The sequence below is a fragment of the Seriola aureovittata genome, chromosome 14, assembly GCF_021018895.1.
Source record: "Seriola aureovittata isolate HTS-2021-v1 ecotype China chromosome 14, ASM2101889v1, whole genome shotgun sequence".
In the NCBI taxonomy this organism is placed as follows: Eukaryota; Metazoa; Chordata; class Actinopteri; order Carangiformes; family Carangidae; genus Seriola; species Seriola aureovittata.
Window position 1 is genome coordinate 19,058,950 of NC_079377.1, and position 20,532 is coordinate 19,079,481.

General features: G+C 40.1%; 1 protein-coding gene across 2 annotated transcripts; it reads left to right on the forward strand.

Moving 5' to 3' along the window:
- Window positions 1–1,988: 1,988 nt before the first annotated feature.
- ppm1ba (protein phosphatase, Mg2+/Mn2+ dependent, 1Ba) lies at window positions 1,989–20,262 on the forward strand. Of its 2 annotated transcripts, XM_056395186.1 has the most exons (7): window positions 1,989–2,356; window positions 9,254–10,166; window positions 10,616–10,733; window positions 12,193–12,307; window positions 12,685–12,742; window positions 15,676–15,692; window positions 16,530–20,262. In XM_056395186.1, coding segments are annotated over exons 2-7 (1,197 nt in total). In that variant the 5' UTR covers window positions 1,989–2,356; window positions 9,254–9,278; the 3' UTR covers window positions 16,531–20,262. The 2 variants fall into 2 exon arrangements, with proteins under 2 accessions (XP_056251161.1, XP_056251160.1); XM_056395185.1 differs by lacking the exon at window positions 15,676–15,692.
- The last annotated feature ends 270 nt before the right edge of the window (window positions 20,263–20,532 follow it).

The window sequence follows — 20,532 nt, forward strand, 5'->3', positions numbered from 1 at the left end:
CAAAGTATAGGGCTTCTTTCCTCAGCTTCCCACTCTTACCTATGTCATTTAGGGGTTATAATTTCACCAACCCGTGTTAAGAAGTTGACCAGATCTTGTTTTCCCCACCTAAGAAACATCAGTAAAATGAGATTTATAGTTTCAAATTCAGAATTAGAAATGCTCATACATGCTTTTATTTCTTCAAGTATTGATTACTGTAATGCACTTTTCTCCTCTCTTTGTAAATCTACCCTGGATCGTCTGTAAGCAATGCAGAATGCCGCCCCCAGACTTCTTAATAGGTCAAATAGATGGTCTCATATTACACGCATACTCACTTTCCTTCACTTACTCCCTGTTACATACAGAATTCAGTTCAAAATTCTCATTCTTACATGCAGAGCACTCCACCATCAAGCCCCTGAATATTTTACTCATCAGCTCACTCTTTCGTTCAAGTAAGTTCAATTTACTATCTGTCCCACGCACCCCTTTGAAGATTTGTGATCGAGCTTTTGTGGCCATGTCACCTAAGTTGTGGAATTCTCTACCTGCACCTCTAATGTTTGCTGATTCTGTGGAGTCATTCAGAAAACAGCTAACAACTTATCTGTTTAAACAGGCTTTTGGGTAATCTGTGCGTATCAGGTCTGCTTCTTATGTATTTTACTGGATACTGTATGAGCATATGCAATCCTGATTTGAATTGTTTATGGCTCTGTAAAACACTTTGTGACTCATATCTGTGAAAGGTGCTATATAAATAAACTTTACTAAATTTACATTTTTGATATTGAGCGCTTATACATACTCACTAAATGATCACATACATTATTAATGGTATAAGTGTTTTGAACAATTTATAAATGCACAGACACACAGGCACCAACATGATGATATCATGCTTAGCATATTATATACAGAAGAAGGACATTAAAATGAGTGGTTTGGTGTCTTTTGACTTGAAAATACATATAAAATTTATTGCAACACAAAATCCAAACAAAGTAATCCCACTGCAGTGAAAGCTTGACATACCTTTCTGCCCCAGTAATTCCTCTGTTATAAGGCAGAGAAGATATGTTCAGTTGCAAACAGCAGAACGTTGCTGTTCCTCTATTGTACAAGAAATAAAGAATAATGATTTTGTGGGGAAAACTTGCTCGACTGTGAGCCACACAGGAGCACACTAGGCATCATAATACCACCTGAGCAAGGAGTAGAACTTATGATTGCAGTGAATCATGCCCATGAAGATGGAGAGATGAAGATCCATTTGAGCATCAGAAGAAATGTCTAGCCATATAAATATATAAAATAGTATATCCCTCCAGTGTTTTATAGTCTGCCCTGAGTAATCTGCTTCATCTAAGAGTTACAATGGCAATGAACTGGCAGAATCTAAATAGGATGCAGTTTTACACCCAAGTATTGTACTTAAGGTACTTGTACTGTACTTTAGAAGTTTTTTTTATGCCACTTTATACTTGGATCCCACTAAGTTTCAGGGGGAAACCCTAACCCTAACCCCTTTAGCTTCTAGTTACTTTTCAGATTCAAATTTTAACATTAAGAACTTCAAAGATTTTACATTAAGAAAAATATAATAAGTTCATAAAATACAACATAACATAACAACAACACAAGATAATAGAAAATTCCCAAAAAATTACTTGCATCTGATCATCTCACAACCCCTTTGATGACCTTTTGGAGGCAGCTGACCTGTGGGCGGGAGCCTCTAGACTAAACTAGATAACTATACCTCAATTACTTAAGACGAGCTCGACTCTCTGAGCATCAGTGAAATACTACTCACACACTAATGGGTATGTGTGTACATAAAAGACAAACACCATTCAAACAACTTGATTTTTTATTGTTTACAGTCTCTCAGAGTTGAGGTCTGACTGACTGATTATTTGACCAATCATGTCTCGGCTTCGGATCATCGACTGTCCAATCACAGAAGAGAGCAAAAGGATGGCCTCTCCCCCAAACTGGATGTTGAAAAAGAACGTCATCTGCCTCATACATTTAGCTTTAGCCAAGATTAGCTAGGCGTGCAAAACGAGTGTTTTTCTTTTCAACCGGCAGCATACGTGACTATTATTTATTTGGTGCTCCCTGGGTGTGCAGTGCCAAACATGTATATAAAAGCCTTGTTCCGATGCAGAGACATGCTGAAAGGAGAACTGACCGTGTGAAATGCTGGCTAGCTTAATCAAAGCTAGCTGACGAGCAGGGGCCGAGGAACGAAAGTGGCTAACATTAACGGGAGTTAAGCCTATCACAAAAAGCCTGGACACTTAAACATACCTGATCCTGAAGCCACAAGAAGAAGGGCTGAAAGAGATACTTCCTATCCTACAAAGTAAGTAACGCCTGTTACTGGGATTCAGCAAAGTTTCTAGTAAATATATTAACATAAGCTAGTCACCCGCTAACGTGTAGATAACACTTTGACAACTGTTAACTTCGCTAGCTGCTTAGCTGCCAACATAAGTGGCCTTATTTTCATTCGACTCCGAACTAGTTAACATGAATTATGGATCATAACGATAAAAGTATATTAGTACGTATCTTGGCGTTGATGGTGCTGATAATGATATCAACGGCCCTGCTGATGTTGCGCCAGTTATTAACACACCAGGGTCCCATTTTGTTAAGTGACTGTTAGTTGTTACTCTCGTACTTTGCTTGACAATTTTCTAATATATCATTAGAATTAACTTGTCACTTTATAATTAAAAGAATTAAGTGGCATAATGAGCGAATGGCATGGCAACATTTGGTGAATGATGTTCATAAGTCTATTCATGTGATTTAACAGATTTGCACCCTTCACATTATATCTAAATACGTTCTTGTTTTGATTTTATGATGGTCAGGAATTTATAGGATTATTTGCTAATAATTGCACGTATCAATGCATGCCACAGTGAAACGTGATTGACTGTTGGTAAGTTGTCTCTCTATTTTCTAAATAGAATATTTGCAACAGGTGCGACTCACATGTGGAGCTGTTTTGTTTTTTTTAGTTTATTCTGGTATATGCATTGAATACAAGGGCAGGAGAACAATTTAGTTTTTGCCAGTTCCTGTGGTGTAAATATAAATTATTATTCCATTATTTGCTGTCAATGTACATAGCAATGTCTAATGTAATTAATAACAAAGCTTCTTCGTGGTTTGTATTTGGATCCAGTGAAACACCAGTATGGGAATTAAGTTGTTTTATTGGCTTGTTGTGGGTAGTTTTATTGGGTTGTTGTTGTTGGTTGGGGTGTGTGTGTGTGTGTGTGTGTGTGCGCGGCTGTGTGTGTGCGGCTGTGTGTTTTGCAGTGTATTTGTGTGACGGTGTGTTCCAGAAATGGCAGCATCATCAGTGGCATGTTTGTGTTGGCACCTTGATGTGAAATCCTGCACTAGCCATGCTGTTTTAGCCAATGACTGCTGTGAGCCTATCGGCCTGTCCAAAGACATTTATCTATACACTTTTGGCTTGTGGCTCTTGACTGAATCAAATCACACACAGATGTATGCTCAGATATGGTGTTAACTGGCAAGCTCAAAATAACTGATAAATAAGTTTGTCAAGGGCCAAGAGGGAGAGATGGATTAACTGTGCATATGTCTGAACAAGAAAAGACTGGACTTTCAGATGGACTTTTTTGATAACACTGTTTTCATTTTTAGAATTAGCCAGCATAAACTTTCCCTGTTTATACTGGTGATCTAAATGATACCAGTACATGAAATCAGGAGTATAATTATCCATGATAATGTAATTTACAAAATCTTTTTGTAGCCTTTTATCATGTTTTCTTTGTTGCATTAAAGATATGCTAACAAACTTTCTTACCAAAGGGTTATTATTATCCACTTAGATAAGGACATTTGTGATCAAGATAAACATACATTTTGAGTGTGACTCTATCAGTGATTTCAGCCGGATATAAGAATCTGGACTGCTTTAACTGCTTAAGTGTGGCTGAGGTTAAAGCAGTTTCTTTGAATCATCTGAATACATTTTATCCCTCTGTGTTAATATGAAAACATATGTTAAAACAGTATGACTTATTGGAATAGATTACTTTTAAACCATTGAATACATGGTAAATGAACCATGCAATGACATGCTCTTCATCCCCATGCCTTCCTCCGCACCACTGCATCTCACTGTTTCTCAACTTTTTAGGCCTGGGAGTCAAATTGAAAGCAGGCCAGGTTTCTAGATAGAGAAAGCAGGTATATACAAGTACACATACTCTTCTTGTTGCTGGGAACCCACTCACAGTCCAGTATAACATGACACATTTACCTCCTCTTTGGCTATATTCTGATGGACTCCAGTCTGGACAAGTGACGGCCCTAGCTTCCCTGACGCCACTGCTCTGAAGATGGCTGAAGCTGTCTGTTCAAAGAGCACTTGTTCCGGGAAATTGACTGTTTCTGATGCGGCTTCAATGATGAGTCATCAAAGACGAGGATCTGAGATATCCTCTGCCTGTGTGTTCCACCTCTCTAATTTGTAAAAAAGTCAGAAAGCCTCACTGAGGGGTAAAACTGATTTCATTTTAGCTACAGTCTTTATCATAACTGAGGATAGTGCATTACACCAGCTGTTCCAGATACCTTTTTACTCTTTCAAATACGGATGTGGATAATGGACATTTACTCAATGGAAACATGATCCTCTGCATAAATGGCAATATAAGCACATTAGTAGAAACTGATCATTTAAAAATTTACCCTGTACTCTCAGTATTGGCTTTTTTAACTAAAGATGTAAACTGCAAAGTGGAACTGAATCACTTTGAATGGAGCCACTGATTTTTTTTTTTTTTTTTTTATCATTCAAATATTTGTTTTTAGCACTGAGGGAAATTCTCAGCTGCATGAAGCTCCCTTCATTGTCAACTGACTACTGATAGAATCACTCAGTAGTTTACTAACTAAATTGTTCACTTATTCACTACTGCTAACTATATAGGGAATTCTTTGTAGTGGAGAATATTGTGTGTCAGATAAGAAAAAAACTTCTCCAGTCATTCCATTTATCCAGTTAACTCCTGAGGTGGTGACCATCGATTTGGTACTACTTATTGCCTTGCATTGTGGGGTAATTTGAGTCCACGTCACTGGATTTAATAATTTTGACTAGACATTCATGCAACACTAGACAGCGACATTGCATAGTGGATGATTTAGACAGAGCACTGTTTTCCATAAAGGGCACAAGTTACATTCAGCCATACTCGCCGCTAAACTCCAAAATGAGCCAGCCAGTTTGACTACTGGGCCCTGACTGATTACTACAGATTAGTAATAGATTGCTGAGAATTTTAACTCAGGAGCAGCACCTCTAAACACCATGCTGCATTTCCTAGTAGCCTGTTCACAAGGTATCATGTTGAGTCATTGCATTGTGATCCAATTGTGGTTAATTCATTCAAACACACCTGTCATGTGTTGTTTCCCCACCAAATACAATACAACTGTACTGTCATGATGCTGATGTGAAATGTATATGTATGCTTTTCTATTACATGTTCTTCACTGAATGTCACCAAACAAAAGTCAGGACAGAGAGAGTGGTAGTTTCCTGTTGTGTGTAGTCCATGTTTGACAAGCTAATCTGGCTCTGCGTGTATCCCATCAGCAGCTGACTGTTAAATTAAGTTAGCATGTTAAAGCTGCCCTGCTTGTCTGAAGTCTCAGACCTGTGGGTGTTGTGGGCCTCTCTGTTTGCCAGCTTTCAACTTTGGCTCTCAAAGAGCATCAACCATTCACTCCATCTTGCCATGTGTGCCGTGTAAGATGTGAGAGAAACAGTTGTTTTGTGAATGAGTAAATCAGAGCGGGGTTGGTTTTGCCACCTTTTGTTGAAACCTAATCTAACCCCCATGTGCACTCCATAAAAATGGTCACACAAATGTACGCAAACGCACATCTACACACACAGCTGCATGGCTGTGCAGTCCTTTTGTCGCATGCTGCAACCACCAGTATCTTACTGCTTCTGTTGCCATGGCAACCACTCAGCTGCCACTCCAAGCTGTGTAACCATGGAGACATCAGACTCTGGGTGATATCACTCCCCAAAGTTCTCAGAGCTTACATCACTGCTTAGTTATGTATGTTGTTATTTATTTTTTAATGCAACACCATCAGGGTATGGTGCTTATTTTAGCTCTGTGTTGTTGATGACTTATTACGAGCCTTAAAATAGCGCGCCACGGTGCAGTGTGTGATTGCTGCACAGGTGAAAGAGCAGATCATTTGGTTTGGTGATTGCGTACATGGCTTTGATATTCTCTCAATAATTTGAATGCGTGTGTGAATGTATTTGTTGTCAAGGTAATAATTCAAGTGGTTTGGACTAGTGATGCTTCTCAACCCTTTGATATGTGATCAGTTGCCAAGTGTGCGTCTGTGTGTGTGTTCGTCTGCTGATGTGCAAAATAAAACACATCCTTTTGTATCTCATCAAAATGAATAGGGATGATTATTATTATTATTATTATTGTTGTTATTGTATTATCTTCTTTGAGATTTTGTTGCTACAGTAGAGTGAACAAAATGGATTTTTGCACAGGCAGTTTTCCAAGTGATGATACGATAGTTTTCTAGTGACTGACATTTTTTAAATCTTTGGGGAAAGTATTCATATTTGATATGCTCTGCTGAATCGGTCTGAAGCAACCTCCAGATAAATTTTTGCCATTTTACAAAGAGTTTGTATTAGCATTATTAAGTTAAACTAAAGACCGTCTTGTGATAGGATCACACCAGCTGTGATGCCCATCAACATGTTGATGTTCTGACGAGAAGTCAGTAGTTATGGGTCAGATCACTCAAATTTCCGAACTTTTTTTTGATCTGAACTACACAGCTGTAAAGTTTCATGACTGTATCTTGCACAGTTGTGACACTATCAAGTTGACGAAAATCTTTAAACAGACGCACACACACACACAACCAGTTGCCAAAACCATCTCTGTTGTGGGTAATGCTACAGTAGGTGTCTCTAAGAGTAAATGTACTCAAAATAAATAGCATGTGCGGTCTTTTGATATGACTAGGCTAGATACTGTATTGTGTATCAATTACTGCCCTGCAGTCCTAGACATCTGGTTCTTGTGTACAACTGTTTTGGTTAGTCTCCTGTCACAGGCTTGGTTTGTGTGCATCACACACTAATGGAAACTAATAATGTGTCAACTAAAAACATTACTGGAGGAAAAAGCTTTGTTATGTACATGTAATAACAGGAACTAAAGTTAAAATGTATACTGCCTAGGTAATTTCAATAAAGTTCATGTCCTTTCACTTCAGCTTCTCTCAAGTCTAAGTTAATTTATTTGAAAGCATTATCAAATGTCAGGTCATGTATTTGGGACTTGACTTGTACGCTTTGTCTACACCAGCTGTGTAGCTGAAGCAGCACATCAGCAGCACAACAGGAAGAGCCTCAAACCTCTTACACTGGATCCGTTAACCCACAGCGCTGCTGTTCTCTTTACAAGTGATTTTACAGTGCTCACAGCCCAGTATAGGATAATGTACTTGCACGCAAATGTCTGAAGACCTTTACAGTTCCAATTATACATGTGAAATGTGAGTGAAGTGCAAGCTGTCACGTGGGCAATGTAGGCAGTGGTATTAGTTAAGATTGAAGTTTATCTGTTCTGTCAAACGTGAGACATGTCTAAAAAGGGCATCCTCAACATTTCTTATGTCGGTAGGGGATGACTTTTTTCACCTCAAGTAACTGACTCCCTCTCATCGTTTACTAGGTTGTAATTTTTTGTTTCATTTTTTTACCTTTTTACTTTTGACTTTAAATCATGGAGTAACAGAAATATGAGATGGGAAACCGGGCAGTTGTTATGTTTAAAAAAAGACATAGCATATATATATATAGATATAACATTTAGCTTTAACCACATGTACATTAAGAGACTGGAACCTTGAGTATGCCTACAACTTATTTGTAAGTAGTAGTTATTGATATTTTCAGAAAAAAGGTATAAGTTAACAAGGCAATTTCCAAGGCTAAGAGGCCATTAAGTAGTTACATAATCAATAAAACTGTATAAGATGATGTTCTTACATTACGTAACCAATTAACATAGGCTGGATACAGAATTCCTCTCTGCTGTCAAGCAGCTTGATGCTGCTGTTCATTTAGCTAATGTAGGTGCAGTTATGGACAGATAACACATTCTCTCAACCACTTCGTGGAGTTTGTTAATGCTTCTAGTAGAGAGTTCTGGCTGTCCAAACAAGCTTTTAAGCTTGCTCCTCAGTCTCTTTAAGCATAAACCAAAGCTGCTGTGTTATTTCTGGATATGATGAGCAATGATCTCTGTTTGGTTGAATTATTCCTTTAGGCCTATTAAGTAAACAGTAAAAGAAACACACACATGCCTAACTCCAGCAGTCCAAGTTCAACTCCTTACAAATCTGTGGGATATTTGCAAGGTTCAGATTTTCAGACCCTCAGAGTTTCAGTTGAGATCTGTAATCTAACCCTAACCCTAACCCCACCACAATTTCGAATGGAAGCCTGATTTATGTTACCAGTCTCATTCAACAACCTGAAAATGAAACCTATATATATATATATATATATATGACATACTGACTTGTTTGCATTAATGGGCCTGTTTCCCACAGGTTGAGAATTTACTTGTGGTTTTCGGTTGGTGCTTTGTATGACCAATGTGCATGCAGAGATTCATGCAGAGAGTGCAACTGTGCAGGCCAGGCAGCTGTGCACAGAGAAGCCTCTAGTCTCCACTCAGTTACTGTTGTGCACACAACTCAGACAGGAGTGTATCCAAAAATTAGTTAGTTTGAAAAGTGTGTGAAATAAGGCGTTAGATTGAAACTGAGTGATTTTATCTAACTGGGCAGGCCAAAAAAATAGAGCTTATGTATGGGAAACACTGGCTCTCATCCCTCATTCGGCTTAAAACCAAAACGTTCCCACACCAGAGCTGTGGAGTGCAGTTTTAAAACCAAGTCCATTTGGACTTATTCTTTCAAACCTTTTGGCTTGAATTATGCATATGGAGCTAAAACATTTGTCTGGATTGTTTTTGCTTTAAACATCTTTTTAAAATGGAAAGACGAGGGCGTAGTTTGTATTTTTGTCAAAGTCACGATTCTGTTAATGTGTCAGTATAGTATAAGTCTGCAGTGAATGAACTGTTTGATTTCATTTCATTTTCCTGTCTGTCTTCTTTTTTCTTGCCCACAGGTAGCAGTGGGACTCGAGCAGAGCCATGGGTGCTTTCCTGGACAAACCCAAGACGGAGAAGCACAACTTGCATGGTGAGGGCAATGGCCTGCGCTACGGCCTGAGCTCCATGCAGGGCTGGCGGGTGGAGATGGAAGATGCTCATACAGCTGTGTTGGGACTTCCTGCTCCTGGTATGACTGACTGGTCGTTTTTTGCTGTGTACGATGGTCATGCTGGCTCGCGGGTTGCCACCTATTGCTCTAAGCATCTTCTGGAACACATAATCAGTGCTAGCTTAGGGGCCAGGGGGACACAAGGCTTGCAGGCTGGTTCAGATGGTTCCACCAGTGACCCTCCAGCACCAGTACCTCCAACAGTAGAGTCTGTGAAAGCCGGGATCCGGACAGGCTTCCTGAGGATTGACGAGCACATGCGCAGCTTCTCTGACCTTCGAAATGGCATGGACCGTAGTGGTTCCACAGCAGTGGGAATCCTCCTGTCACCCGATCATTTTTTCTTCATTAACTGTGGTGATTCTCGAGCTGTTCTGTACCGCAATTCACATGTGTGCTTCGCCACACATGACCACAAGCCTTGCAACCCACGCGAGAGAGAGCGCATCCAGAATGCTGGTGGCTCAGTGATGATTCAGAGGGTAAATGGGTCACTGGCCGTATCAAGAGCCTTGGGGGACTATGATTACAAGTGTGTGAATGGGAAGGGCCCCACAGAGCAGCTGGTTAGCCCTGAACCAGAAGTGTTTGAGATGGTTCGGGCCCCGGAACAGGATCAGTTTGTGATCCTGGCGTGTGATGGCATCTGGGATGTCATGTCCAATGAGGAGCTGTGCGAATTTGTGAAATCTAGGCTTGAGGTGTCTGATGACCTGGAAAGAGTCTGCAATGAAGTGGTGGAAACCTGCCTGCACAAGGTGGGTACACATTTTTTATTTTTTTCCGCGTGACTTTTGTTTTTGTTTTTTGCTGTGATAGTTTCTGTTTGGTAATGGTTTATAGAGATTAAAATGTGTGGAATCTGGCAGAATCAAGTCCTCCAAGAAACCGGTTTACCACAAATTACCTTTTAGAATTATTGTGCCACCAAGAAGGCCACTTGAATTCCCTGCTCCAAAGGGAAGTGTATGATGAAGAAATGTTCAATATACATGAAGTTCTCCGTCAGCACTGTATCTAGATTAGCATATTTATGTCCTGATGTTGACATTTAGCTGTCTGTAATCAGCACTGCCTCAGCTTTGCAGTTGCGAGTCGTAGTACATGCTTGTGCTTAGGAAATCATCACTGTTTCTTTAAGCACTACACAGTAACTCCCTCTCTTACCTGATCTTTCTTCGTTCCTCTCTCTTCCCGTCCATCTTAGGGGAGTCGGGATAACATGAGTGTTGTGTTAGTGTGTTTGCCCAGCGCTCCCAAAGTATCAGAGGAAGCTGTGAGGAAAGACGCTGAGCTCAACAAATACCTGGAGTCTCGAGTGGAAGGTGAGAAAGGATGGATTAAAAAAAACAACACAATGTTTACGTATTAGCAAACGAGGTGAAATGAGGTTCTTGAATATCATGAATTTTAGTTGCTTAATTTCACGGTTTCAAACAGTCAGATCCTTTGAGTGGCTCAAAATGACTGTTTTAGTCATGAAAGAAATTAAAATTGACAATGAGCGGAACACATGAGTTAGTGTCATGTGGTGCTTGCTTTTCTAACAGCTATGAGTATACCTTCTTATTTATAATCTCAATAAATTACCCATAAACCCAATTAATATTAAAAAAGGTGCACTTGGGGGAAAAACAGGTCTTTATCTTTCGCCCTGCAAAGGTTTTTCTTGGAGACACAGGATCTTTCTCTAGCAGAAAACAGTGTATCATATCTGTCTGTGTTTTCTCGACTGACTGACCCTGCCACTCTCTATTGTCTAACCTCCAGCCAAGTTAGCTCCGGCTCACAGCAGAAGAATGACACCATCATGACCTCCTTTTCCATTTCAGCAAGCATCTCGCCTCTTTATTCCCTGTTTGCTCCTCTCCTCCCTTTCCCTCCCTAAACACAGCTTTCTCTCGCTTCTCTCGCTCAAACATTCCCTGTCTTGTTTGGATGGATTCCCTGCTCTCCTCCTGTCTTACTGTCCTTTTCTTTCTCGATACATCCCATTTCTTTTCCTCAGGATGCACGAGACCCTCTGATAAACACAGTGCAGCTTTTCTAGTCTTTGTTGGTTATATCAGCTCCCTTCCCTTGCTACTGTTAGTCTGCCTAATACCATGGCTGATTTCAGATTTTGGCCAAATAACAAATGTATTCTTAAACTCTGAAACTAGGTAAAAAGGGTGCCACTATTGTCTTGATCCACAGAATAGAAAAACCCGGGTCTAGTATATGGGGGATAGTTTTTAATATCCACTGTAAGACTGTGTAATGTATATGGTAAAACAAAGAGGTAGATAATGTGTAGAATACAGTAAATTAATGTTTGGTGAATGGATTGATCGGCACTCCAAAGTGGATTAAAATCTTTTGACATTGCAGGATAAAATGCAGTTAAGCAAAAGTTTTGTTTGGGTGAAGCCGAGTAGATGTTTGGCCTCAGGTACTGTCTAATACTGGGAGATAGAAAGAAAGGGGGAACAGAGAGAGAGAAGAAGAGAAAGAGGGAGAGGAATGCTCTGGCTGAACATTGACCTGGCCTCATGCCACTCTCATCTCAGTTGCAGGCCTCTCTCTGTCACCATTTCCCTCCCCCTCTCTGTCTGAGATAGGCTCTCATGTCCACAGATTCACTTGTATGCTTTCCATCTCCACTTCCTTTCTCCTTCATTTGTCAGATTTTTGGTCTCTCTCCTCTGTTCTCCTCACCCTCTCCTATCTTTCTCCAGCTGTTCTTGGCTACCAGCAGTGCTGTTAACACTGACTTGTGTAACAATTTCCCTGGTGTTGTTTTAGAGATGCTGTCTCGGCCGGGGGAGGAGGGGTTTCCGGACCTGGTAACAGTGATGCGGAACCTGTCCACTGACAGCGGCATGCCCCCTCTGCCACCAGGGGGAGGCCTTGCCAGCAAGTAAGGACCACTGCCCTCAAAGATATGCTCTGTGTTATTTCATCTCAGGAGTCCAGTCCATCTGGAATAGAACTATGAAAGTGCAAGGAGAATGTAAAACCTCGGCAAACCATGCATGTCTCTGCTGACCAGAAGCTTCAAAAAGCGATCAACGGTCCAGACCAGAGACAATGTTAAACTGATAATGTAAAAAAATCCATTTATCTGGTGTGTGTATACTCTGCCCAGGTATTGACCTTTATTTGCATTTTTTCACAACTACACCTCACTGTGCCTTGTTTTTCACAATACGCCCTCTGTTGTTATTTTGATCGATAGTTTGACTTCAACAGCTCAAGAGATCTAATCACATTTTTGTATCTGTATTCTTCCTGCAGACGCAGTGTTATTGAAGCAGTATACAACCGCCTGAACCCATACAGGGAGGAAGATGGGGTGAGTGTCACACATACTGTGATGGATGAATGATACAACTCACACACAAACCTTATGCTGAAGTCTTGCGGCCACAGAACTCATTTGAGATATCAGCTGTCTTTTTTTGTTAAGTTTATCCTTCACATATGAATTTCAGCGATGACTGAAAAGTTCTTACTCTTATGTTGATTCATCCCGTCTGGTGGACCAGACTGGTGAATTTGTGTGTACTGTATTTATTTTCACACTCAAAACTATAGCAGATGAAGTATTAAAATTGACTTCAGAAATGGCTGTGAGAAATCACATCCTCCCATTATGTTAAACGCTGCATGATGCACACCTTCTTGCCAGCCCTCATGATGGGTTATACATGCATGGCAACACAGCTCTGTCAAAAGAACTGAGAATTTTTGCTCTTCTACCAAATCCAGTTTCCACAGGTGAAAGCATTCTCTTCAATTTTTTCATGCTGATATATCTCCAAGTGGGGCTCTCCCTGTGCTTCAAAGAATCCTTTTATTAGTTTATGTCTTTGCTTTTCCTTCTCTGTTTTCTCTGTCCTAACACAAAGCTACCTCAAAGGATTCTGAAGCTAACACTGTCTGGAGCAGTCTGCATTTATAAGACACCAAAGTAATATGCAGTACAATCCCAAACAAGTATATGCCACTGGTACTAGAACAGTGTTCCCCTTTGTGAGGTTGACTCCATGGTTTATAAAATTACAAGCATATTTTTCCTGCTGGACATCAGATGTAGCTCTGCATCTTTCAGCTTTGTGTTGTTAGAAATATTGAGAATACAAGGTACAGACTTGGACCACACGCACACGCACACACACAGTCATGCACGCAACCTGTAGATAAAAACTAAACTAAATCTGAACCAGAGAAAATGACAGTAGGTTATGCCAAATACCACACAACACAAGAGCCTATGGATTGCAGAAAGGACTACTCCTAATGAAAAAATTTCAAACACTTACATTGTGTACGCTTGAAAAGTGGCCCTGGAAGGTTTGTAGCTTGCTCCCTCATTGAGGACGGTGGCTGTTGTCAGCTTTTTGCCAATTTCAAAGCAAAGTACTAAAATCAATTTTTAAACCATTGCTGCAACATTATCCTCTTCTTTGCTGTCTGTCCCTACGCTCAGTATGTTCTAGAGACCCAAATACATGGCTTCTTCTCTTTCGCTAGTGAAGTTAGTTGTTTAACTTTGTCGCATGCAACCATGTTTGTTGTCGACAACAAACAATTAAGTATACTTATGAAACGGGAAATAAAAAACAGAGTCATGTTTCTATCTATCTTGTATCAAATAAAATACCCAGTTTTCCCTTTATTTGAGGTGAATATTGAGCCTGTAGCCACTAATTTGAGTCTCTAAGGAGTCTGCACGGAACAAATGTTGGTGTCATACTACAGCAAGTTGTGTCTAAGGCTGTAGTCTTGCCCACAGATTTGGAAATACACGCTTGTGTGCTGGCAACTTTTACAGAAACATGTACTCTCTGACATGATGGCATAAAACAAGGAGCCAATGACATGTGGTCCTGTTTCTGTTGTTGCAGTGGATATACGAGAGTGTGAATGGGATTTTTTTTTTTTTTTTTCCTCTTCTAATGGATCAGATGTGACTAAGACAGAATGGCAGACTGAGATGCCACTGTGACAGTCTTAAGAATTATTAGCGTTGCAGTGTCGTTATAAAGCTGCGTCCAGTTGTTTATTTGCTGTTATGTCTGGTGTGTTCTTGTGTGTCTGTCTGTGTTCAGGTTAGAATTAGTCTTAGGTTAGGGTTAGGCATTTATTTGTAATGGTTAATGTTAGTATGAGGGGCTAGGGAATGCATTCTGTCAATGAGTGTCCTCACAACTATATAACGTCCAGCGTGTGTGTGTGTGTTTGTGGTCTCTTGTTTGGTAGCTTGTGTTGGAGGTGAGGTGACGTTCACCTCAGTTTTGTCATGGCTTGTCTGTAAGGGCGTAGAGTTACTGTGATGATTTGTCTTATGCGCACAGGCACATATTGACACCCAAATGAAAAGGATATTATCTACTCTGCTTAAAGCCACTATGTGACCATAACATCTTTCAGATTCTTGTGATGAAATTTTTGTTTGTAGAAAATAAGGTGCTGTCTGTGATGCTAGTCTAATCCCCGTGGGAAGGGGGCAAGATAACAGGATGTGCATTGCTGTATGCCACAGTGTCACCCTGGGGGTGCTAACATCATACATTTCCAAATTTTGATCATAGTGGCTTTTAAATAGATTTAACTTTCATCATTTTAAGTTAGTTTTAAACCGGTGAGGACCATAAGTTACATAATTATATAGCAGTTAACAGCAAATTGTTTTTCTTAAATTAAAGGTGCTACTAGTAAAATATGGGATGGGCTCCTCCACAACCCCCCCACTAGTTTTCAATGACAAATGTTAAGATTCATGCCTGTTTTATTACTGGTATGGTGCATCAGAGAAAAAAGAAAAAACAAGGCAGCATGTCAAAACAGTGTTAAATAACAATGGATAGATGTACTAAATTTTACACCGGCAAGTATTCATATCTACACTGAGTGCAAACTGACTCAGATGAGGTGTTGCTACACTACTACAACCAGCAGTAAAAACAACTCACATTTAAAGTTTTATCAGCAGTATTTATTTTACTCCTGTGTAAACCGACAGGGCAACATATTCAGCAAAACAACATAGTAAAATATATTATGTGCGGAAACGTTAGAACATAATTACTGATGGCACCTTTAACTTACAAAAACCAAGCTTTGCTCTCTCCTAAAGTGGGGAGGAAAAAATAAATAAACTAAAATAATAATCAAATTATACTTAGCAAATGGTGTGTGGTAAAATACGCACCTGAACACATACACATTGATAAGGGATGTATCGATTTGTCTAACTGTGTGTTCACCCTCTGATTAACGCAGCCCTCCTGTTTCATTTGGTAAGTGATTATATATCACATAAATAACTGTTACACCCCTCCTCCCTTCTTCCAACCCCTCATCTACACACATACAACCACACCTACACACACTGGCACACATTCTTACAGGCATGTAAGTAGCGACCTGTTGCGCATATTCCCCTGTCACTCCTTCATCAGTGTCTACTCCCTGCTCTGATCTACTCTAGCATGTTGAGCTCCATTTAGAGCTTAAGGCGTGTGTGTGTATGGACGTCTGTGTGCAGACATGACTGTCCAGGTTCAATGAGGATGAATGGTCGTTGTTTCTGGTCCTGTCAGCCCCTCTCTCACCTCACATGCACACAAACACGCATGCATTGGCCCTACACGCATGCATCGCTGTCTCAGTCAGTCTTTCCTCAACTGCACGCAAGCATATAACAGACTCTGTTTCTATGTCACTCCCTGCAATAAGGCCAAAGGCCTTGGAATTGTTGTGATGCGTATTTTTGCAGAAAGGACCTATACACTGGGGTTGAAAGTGTGCCCAGGATTACTCTGCTATAACTGTTTTGTTTTTTTAAACTTTATTTTGTTATTTTCTTGTGTTGATTATAGGAAAACCTCGCCTTGAAGTGCTGGTTGGGGAGCGAAATCATTGAATGTTGCTCTAAAGATTTTGTTTCTATATTTGATAACGGTGTGCCTATGTTTTTCTCCCCTTTCTGTCACCCTGCTCTCCCTCTGTTCTCTTGTTTTCCATATATTCTCTTTTTCTTCCATATCTCTCTTTCCTGCCATGTTCTACTTTCCTCTTCATTGTTTCTCTTCTCATTGTCTTTTCCTTTTCTCTTGGTGGCTTTCCTCTTACAGAGCGGAGCTGATTTGGAGTACCACTGGTAGCTGTCCAGCACAACTGCCTGATCCAAAAAAAAAAAAACAGGACCACTTTTCCACACAAGATCACATCCATAGTCACCTTTTAATTTCCTCTGGGATTTTTTAAATTTTTTTTCCTCACACTGAGAGATCAATTAAAACAGAAATCCTGGTTTTAGAAACACACAACACACCCAACGTGGAGGACTGCGAAACAAATTTTGTTGGTTCTTTTTATAGAACAAAATGGGGGGGAGGGGAGAACAAGCATCAATGGTCTGAAATGAGAACTGCATATACAGTATATACAACATAGGAGAGGCAAACAAGCACAGTTTCTCTTGCCCCTCGTTTTCTTGCTTTCTTTGTAGTGGTTGTTTTTGTTGTGGATTGACGGAGACACAGGAGCAGCCCTGCTCTGAACACTTTGGGGCTCCATGGTGCCTTGCTCAGAACTGAGAGAGGAGGAGGACCTCATAACAGCCAGCCATGACCAAACCAGCCACTCACGGATGTTTGTAAGACACTGATTGGACTTTAGTGCTTTGTTGGCTGCATTTTTTTGGCATTATTTCTTTGAAGTGTGAACTTTACTTACACCTGACTGGTAGCCAATCGACCACACAAGCCTGTGATTTCCACACACCTTAAGCTACGCTGTCCAGTTCAGGCAAGCTTGGGTTTCTGAGCATTACTAGTGCTCAAATAGGGCCCAACACTAAACCTGCCCGTGCACCTGGCTCGCTGGAGAAAGCCTCATGGAACTCCCAAGTCCTCGCTTTCCAAAGACCTTTGGATGAAAGCCTCAGATTCACCACCAGAGAGCTCCACTGCCTGAGGCTGCACACCTGAACAGAAGGGGAACACTCATGAGAGAACCGGGTCCGTCTGGCAAAGAATTTGGCTCCTCCGTACTGTGTCCAGACTAAAACAGGACATGGGCTTGTGTGCCTGGCTGCAGATAGGAATTACAAAACAGTTTAAACTCAAGTGTGACGACTCTTCTTGCACGTCCCCGCTCACTTTCTTTCCTCTCGTCTCTTAAAGGATTTTATCAAACGGTTTTCTCACTTTTCGCCTGTCTCTCTCTCTTTTCGCTTTCTCTGTTTCTTCATATGACAGACTCAGCTGTCATTTGCATTGGCAGACATGGCCAGAAACATAAGCTTTTGAGCCTGCTGTTGTTTAGGAGATAGAAAGATAGAAATTATATATATATATATTAAATTCATATATAAATATATATATATACATAGATATATATTTTGATTTGTTTGTTTCATCTTAATTCCCAGCCATGGTATTCGTTGTGGCCTAATGAGTGTGTGTGTGTGCGTGAGTGTGTGCGTGAGTGTGTGTTTGTGTGTCTTTAAACAAACTAAAACATAAAAATTCCAAGTTGCACACACAGTGTTCCCACACAGCAGCGTTCCAAAGACAGGGTTTGGGATAAAGGGATTCCAGCCTCATGTTCTTCTTCCCTCTCTCTCTCTCTCTCAACACATGTAAACACACAAACCTGCTTGTGCTACAACTTGCCTTTTTCTGTTTCTCAAATACCTTGTGTAAGGAAAAAACAAACAAAAAAAAAAAAAATTATGCCCTTTTTGTTTTGATTGAAAAAATTCCATCATTTGTCCTCTTTTTTTTTTCTTTTTTTTTTTTTAAATGTTTTTTGGTATATATGGCTTTTCAGAGTACTGTGGCTGTGGCTCCTATTACAGACGGATAAGGAAATAACAAGGGGAGCAGGAAATACATCTTGTACAGCAGAGTGGGAGAGAGAAGTAGGTTTTTGGTGCTTCACTGTATGAAGCAAAGGAGGGTGACTGCAGGACAGAAGAGAATAGGCCCCCAGAGCTTAGGTTGCTGTCCTTAATTTGTCCACAGTTACCTTCATAGACTTTGCCTCAAAGGCACAGGGCGGTTGCTGGGAAAGCGCTAGTTTGACTCTTGGATTGACCAGGAGTCCGTCTCATTTCTGTCTACCCGAGCACTAAAAAATGATGAAACCTCAGAGGCAAATATTTGTCAGAAAAAACCTCTTCCTGTCTTTTTGAAACAAATGTGTGCATAGACAAAAGTGGATACACATACTTTGACTGTGTACTCTTTTCTGTAGATGCATTTAGAATATATACACAACTGTAATATACACTTTTGTTTTTTTTTCAATCATTCAATGGTAAATTCATTGTGCTTTCTTGAGTGGCAGTATTGAAAGAGAATAGGCCTAAAAGAGTTTGGTGGCTGGTTAATGTTCTTGTGGTACACTTGCTCTTGGTGCCATATGACAATAGGTACTTGAATGTGTAGTTCTTTTGCAGTTGCGTTGTTTTAATGGGATGATTGTTTTTTTTTTTTTCTTTGTTTGTGGTGGAGGGAGTGGGAGGGGTGGGATCTCTATAGTTGTGCATGTTTTGTGATTGAGGGAGGAGTGTATTTTGTGTGTGAGAGGGAGATGTACTGGGCGGGTGGGGATAACGTGGGCATGTTCAGTGTGGTGGAACGCAATGTTAGAGAGGAAAGGTGATGGTAAAAAAAACAACCCAGAGAAAAAATAGATGGCGGGATATTTTTCTTTTAATTAGACTGAAATCCAACTGATCATTAAAGAAAGAAAAAGGGAAAAAAAGTTTTTCACTGATTTGATATTCTTCCTGAAGTGAAATCATTCCCATTGTGGACTCTTATATTTCACAACTCATATTTCCCGACTTTAACATTGTATAAGATTTTACCACACTGAACACAACCCTCAGTTTAAGGTTTATGTTTAAGCTATATCAGACACTGGGCTAGGAGAGGAGTTAAGGGAGGGAAGGAGGGAGAAACATTTATTTTTCTGAATGTAATTTCCACTGCATGGACTGAATACGAGCAGCACTGCAGCATCACATTCTCTCCTCATCAGTCATTTAATGGCAGAACAAGCTCTCTTGGCTTCCTTTTTGGTGAAAAAAAAACAAACTACTACTACTACAACAACAAAAAAAACAAAACAAAACTTGATATTATATTCCACATCCAGAAAAACGATCAAGACTCACATGGAAGGACTTTTTACTTTTTTTTTTTTTTTTTTTTTTTTTTTTTTTTGAAGGAGACTTTGCAGGTTTGGTGATGCCTGAATGATTTGAACCTGGCTTGTTGCTTTGATTTGAGGATATGTTAAGCAAAGAGAGTTTTACAAAGCATATTGTCTCCTGAACCTGTCTGTTAATTTGGGGCCGGCGGGGTCAATGTGACTGAGGACGCCAGAAGGGAGGCGAGGATTTGGAAACGGCTACAAAATGTCAAAACGGCACAAGACAGACATGACATTCCTCTTGTGAGCTTTTTGTAGGATGCGGATGAACCCTAGTACTCTGCCACCTCTTTCTGTCGTCTCTGGTCACTCCTCATATACATACTGTTAGAACTGACAGATGTATGATGGCTATGATGAATTCCAAACTTGTTTTTATTTATTCCAGTGCTTTCTGGCTCCTATAAACATGCTGTATTTTCTAGACAGAATGAGGTAACGATAAGCTGGTGTGCAATTGAGAGTGATGTATGAACCACTCACCTCCACCCTTGAGAAGGCTAAAAGAAGGTGAGGTTTATGAGACATCCAGGGCATTGACCATCCCTTCTTCCTGTACTAACTTCCCAGTATGCTATTGTGATGTTACAGACCATGAATATAAACATCAATAAAAGATGGATTTAAGTTTAAACAGTTTGCTTTTGTCAGTGCCAGCTTGTGTCTTTTTGTTCAGTACAATGCAATTGGAAAGTTGTATGTGCAAAATGTTCAAAAGTACATTGTCCCATAGCCTTTTATACAAGAATAAGTCACAATGTAACTAAGGAAAGAAAGTATAAGCCTGTCAGCAAGGCTTATGCTTTTGAATTTAAAAAAAAAAAGGTTTTGTGAAGTGATGGAAACGATCAGTCTGGGCACAACTCATCTGTCCTCTGAAGTCACAGTTGTGTGATTTTCTGAAGTTAT